The 5278-nt window shown below is 38.0% G+C and overlaps 1 protein-coding gene across 2 annotated transcripts in view; it reads right to left on the bottom strand.

Annotated features, from left to right (window-relative positions):
• Positions 1 to 664: 664 nt before the first annotated feature.
• Positions 665 to 5278, bottom strand: part of LOC106535617 (dickkopf-related protein 3) — a 22238-nt gene continuing 17624 nt past the window's right edge. The window contains exons 2-5 of one of the 2 annotated variants that reach the window (XM_014032678.1): positions 3731 to 3929; positions 3478 to 3652; positions 2205 to 2406; positions 665 to 1025 (exon numbers count right to left, since the gene is read on the bottom strand). In XM_014032678.1, coding sequence (XP_013888132.1) covers positions 965 to 1025; positions 2205 to 2406; positions 3478 to 3652; positions 3731 to 3883 — 591 coding nt within the window. In that variant the 5' untranslated portion in view covers positions 3884 to 3929 and the 3' untranslated portion in view covers positions 665 to 964. Of the gene's footprint in view, positions 1026 to 2204; positions 2407 to 3477; positions 3653 to 3730; positions 4467 to 5278 lie in introns of those variants that run through there. The other variant, XM_014032671.1, reaches the window with a different exon arrangement.

Raw genomic sequence — 5278 nt, 5'->3', positions numbered from 1 at the left:
GATGCTCACAATAAGGAGTCGCAGGATTCCTCCGTCTCATGCAAATCCTCCGTGAGAGAGAGGCACACAGTATCTGTTGTCCTCAGAGATAAAAGGAAACCGCATCCCTTTTTTGTTTCAGCTTCAAGTCCTATTGTGTAGACAAAACTGCAGCTGACACACTAATAACACGTTTTTGGTCCATTTTAAATCTGCTGGTCAAGGCTTTAGTATTCACCTGAAGCTTATCCTTTTGTACTTTTAGCTCCAAAATGTGTCCAAATAAATCTAAAGGGTTTCTCCATTATTCACGTCAGACAATTTGTAAACATGAGAAACTTTTTTTCCTTTCTATAAAATCTGTTTTGGTTCGAGCTCTGGAGACAATCTGTTCCTTCCTGTGTGATCTAATCTGTTTTTGTGCACTTTTACAGGTTTTACAAACACTTCAACAGAACACTGAGGTTCGAGGTAAACCTTTCAAACTTTTCACACCTGTGCACCTGGTTTCACCCTCGCAGACACAAAGCGTTTCCTCCGCTGCACTTTGATCCATTATTCCATGGATTTTTATCATAAACTTGGTAAAAATTTCTTTAGAATTTCAGAGAGAAGATTTATTAAAAAATTTAGATGCTTTATGTTAGTTCAGGTTTGATGTTGATCAATCTCATTTTTCAACTACTGCAGAGAGCAAACCATGATTTATTTTACAACTATTACATTATGCTGCAATTAACAGAAACATAATTATGTCTTGTTAATTAAATTTAATTAACTTTGTGTAGAAAAGTCATTGAAAAGTTTTCTTGTTTTTATTCTTAAAATCCGAGAGAAACAGACAAAATATTTCAGAGCAGTGCCTTTGTTTAAATTTACAAAATAAAACTGTAGCAATTATAAAGCCACATATATGATGCTACATGAATTTTGTCATATAAAACATATTTACAAAATAAATAACTCCAACACGGACGACCGGGCTTTAAGGTTTGGGGGCTTGGCAGGTCCAACTCGTTCTTTCTGGATGATAAATAAAATCCCTCCTGAAAGACAAAGAAAAATAATTAAATCAGATTCTTTCGAAACAAACAAAGAACCAAACATTTTGAATAATATTTCTAACCTATTTTAGAGGAGCGCTAATGAACGAAAACAATTTTTAAGACTTTTAACTGTTTTCGGATGCGGGTGTTGGATGCTTTATTACAATAATTTCTTTATCATTAGTTTGTTTTGCTTTGATTTCTGTAGTTTTTTTGTATTTTCAAATAAAAAGAGAGCCTTTAAGTTGCAAAGCATGGTGGGAAAAAACTAAAACTCTAATGGAAACTGCAGGTAGGATAAAATAAAATCAAAGTTTATCTTATTTATTGCGAAAAAACAACTTTAGGAGAACTTATTTCTTTTACTTGTATTTCATTAAGACAAACCGAAGCTGTGCTAACTGATGAATGATGCAACATTATTTGTAATTTTTGAAAACCACACCTGGAAACATTTCAGATTCAAGTTTGTTCGTTTTACAGAAGTTCAGGAAGAATTCGAAGCCAAATGAGGTGGGAACAATTCTGTTGAGGCAGGGGCGGTTCTAGGGGCGGGGCCACAGGGGCATTAGCCCCATCTGAAATCTGATTGGCCCCCTGAAGTGCCCTGTCCTGTCACTCATCTGTCCTTTGCTCAAGAGTGGCTGCAGTTCCACTTCCAAACAGTAGTGGTGCTAATGAGTCAAAAAGCTTACACAAGTCTGTTTCAATCTGAACAATCCTGCAGAAAAAGTATTTTAACTGACAACAACGGCTGAATTTTCTCACATTTGTTTAAGATTTATGTACAGTAAAAATGTGTGTAAAACTGATAAGGAGAATTTACTGTTTGACCTTTTACAAGTGCCTGAACACGTGTGACTGATTAAATTTATACACCTTACAAGAACTGGGGGTTTGTGTGCAAGCATGTTGAACAAATACTTGGCCCCTCTAAGAAAACTGTGGCCCCTTGATGGCCCCTTACACTGAAAAGTCCCAGATCCGTGTTAAGGTCATTTATGTGATCAAAATGAATTTGTAAGAGAAGTTYCTACTTTTATTTGAGTTAGCTGTTCAACTTTTAAGTTGTGATAAAATGTAAACGTGAAGCAATAAGATTCTTAAATAGTTTTTGTGACTTCTGGTGTAAAAACAACCTTCAGGTTTTGGTTTTGGAGATTAAATCAGAGCTCTTACTCTCTCCGGTGCAGCCGACCGTTTTCACGACACACCAGGCCTTCTTCGCACGGGCAAATCTGGTTGATGCTGAAAGCCAGGCCGCCGTCGGGAACGTAGCAGCTCTCGCCCCCAACCAGTCTCCTTTTGCACACTTGCTCACCGTGATGCCGGGCGCAGCACATGGAAGCCTCACACTCTCTGTCAGCTTTACACCTGGCGCCTGATTGGGAGAAAACAAGAGGTTTATTCTTTGTGTCGACAAAAACAGACCTATATTTTATCAATGTGATCAATGTTTTCCTCAAAACCCTGTTGTATATCGTGTGAGACCTGTATTCTGCCCTCTAGTGGAATAACAATGTACTGCAGGAAGTGGAACTTCTTATTTTTTATTTTATTTTTTATTTTTTATTATTATTTTTTTGCCTTTTCAAAATGTCTGCTGACAGGTCATTCACACATTTTTTTCCAGGAAAACTTTTGCTAATTTTGGAGAAGTTATGGTAAGAATAACATCAATATTATTTGTAATATTTTATTAAATACTTTCTGTGTTGAAACAATACATAATTACTTAAAAATATTTTAATAGTACAGTTAAACTGTGTTAAAAATTTGTTTATCAAACTTGATACTGCAGGTATATAAGGTCCTGTATTGTCATGTGACATTTTAGTAATTTAATCAACAGTATTCTTGCCACAATACAACCACACACTATTTTGGATGATTGATTAATTASTGAAATGCCATTTGAAAACACATTTTGGCTATTTTCAAAGTGGTTCCTCTGAAATTATAACCTCTATGCTGTACTGACTAATTATTTACATGTTAGATGTCGAAGAGAATTGAGGAAGAAGAGTGGAAAAAAAGAAAGAAAATGTCATCAATATGATAATAGATGGTAATTTTTTTTAAAGTGTAAGGTACATCTGTGCCTGAACATGGACAGAAACTGTTTTTGTGCTTACCACGAAGTGAAATAAATGGCTGTAAAAACTTCATTGTAAAAAAACAAAGAAGTAAACTTCCTAGAGTGTTCTTGTTAAAAGTTATGGACAAAACTGTCTTTTGTTTCGTTATTTAACTTTGTTGTGAGCAAAATGTCACCAAAACAGTCCAGTGTATCAGATTTGATACAAAAAATATATCATAAACAAAGTGATGTGGCAAAAAAATAATTGGATTTTGTTTAAAGGCCCAATAAACGTGTCAGTTCTACAAAATGTGAATTTTCTGATTATTTTTTAAAGGATTAGGCTTTAAAGGGTTAAAGCAGCCCGCTCACCCTCTTGCCCATTGGGGATGCTGCGATGACACTTTCCAAACATGCAGCTGAGTCCACGGACGCACTGCGCTTCCCTCCGGCAGTAGTGGCCCTCCCCGCGTAAAGGCACACAAAGACCAAAGTGGCGATCGCAGGAGAAACCACGTCCACAAGCTTTGTCGTGGTCGCACACAGCCTGGAGGAAACAGTGAATTAAATCTGTTATCGAGATGAAAACAAGATTAATAATCAATCAAAGCGTTCAGCTTCTTACCGGGAGTGCTTTAGCGTCAGGAGCGCTCTCTCTAATTTCTTTAGCTCCTTCTTTGGGAGGGCTGTGAGGCATGTTGAGCATCCAGGCCCAAATACGAGCTTCGGTCCAAGAGAAGCACAAAAACAGGCAAACCAGGCTCCCCTTCCAGAACATCTCCAAACCACAAATAAAGCGAGGGGGAACTCAAAAGGCAGTGGCTCTGAGCAAAAAGAACGACGTCGCAGTCAAAGTTTAAAAACTCCAGACTGATGGGATGCATCCAGTGACACACTGGCTTTTATAGGTCAACAGGGCTCAACGTCCCCCTCCTCTCCACCAAGCTGTTTGTCCCAAACAACAGGGTAGGAGGAGACAATTAGTTTTTAATGGATTAGCTAAATTGCTTGAGTTACCCCCTGYGGCTGGAAAATAGTAGCAAAATGACCAGTCACTGAGCGGGGACCGATGGGAGCTGGGGGTACGACATGACTGACAATAGAGCCGAGACAAGCGTCACCTTCTGTGTGCTTATCTCCGCCAGACAAACAAACAGGGAGGACAAAAGCAAACAAATGTACGACACGTTTCACTGCTCACTAGTGACAAGGACTGTCACTGAGGGTCCTGGCCCCTTAAACATTTACAGGCCCCGACTTTTACCGCAGTGCTTGCCCCCTACTCTGTCCTTTCAGACCACAAGCTGGGAGCAATTTGCAGAAGTGCACCCAGCTGACGACCTCATTAAATGTAATTACCATCAGCCATTAGTCTTCATTCGTAAGGATCTGCTGAAGTAAAGTCTCTGACAAACTGTCAAAGAAAAATGCAACCACTTCTGTCTTTTCTCCATGAGTTGGTTACAAAATGTTTTTCATAATCATTAAGATTTTGTGTATTTATGATAGGAATCATAGTGACAGTGTGTTGCTGTTAGCTTTTTATTGGCTAAAATTCATTTATTTCTCAGAAAAAAAAACAATTTAGTGGGCCTCTTATGATCGTTTAGCATGTGCTTAAGAATCTGAATGTTTTTCTTGCGACAAAACGAACTTTTCTCCAAGCTGCTCCACAGTGTGTAAGCTGTCTCCTAGTTTTTGGCTATTTGAAACCACGAACATTAGAGAATCTGCATTTCCTGTGAAAACGCAGGGTGAACGCTTAATGCTGGAAGAGTTTTGCTGAAAAGCTAAAAAAGTTTCAACTAACCTAAAAATAGTGACAAAAACTGGATGAAATAGCTGAAATTAGCACAGAGAAACAGAAAAAGCACAAGTGAAAAGCTGAAATCATCACAAAAAGGCTAAATTAGTCTTAAATTAGCTGAAAGCACTAAAAACAGCTGAAACTAGCAGAAAGCAGCTAAAAAGTCCTAAAATGCTTAAAATGGCAGAAAGAAGCTGAGAAAAGCACAAAAATGTTGAAATCAGCAAATAGCAGCTAAAAAAGCAGAAAAAAGCTAGCCAGCAAAATAGAAGCCGAAGGGAGCTGAAATGAGAAGCAGAACAAAAGGCAAAAAGTACAGTAAAGGATCACACACGCACCCCATTCATGCTTCCAATACATAAAATG

This window comes from Austrofundulus limnaeus, unplaced genomic scaffold (assembly GCF_001266775.1).
Source record: "Austrofundulus limnaeus strain Quisiro unplaced genomic scaffold, Austrofundulus_limnaeus-1.0 Scaffold7, whole genome shotgun sequence".
NCBI lineage: Eukaryota > Metazoa > Chordata > Actinopteri > Cyprinodontiformes > Rivulidae > Austrofundulus > Austrofundulus limnaeus.
This window is presented reverse-complemented; position numbering and strand designations above follow the sequence as displayed.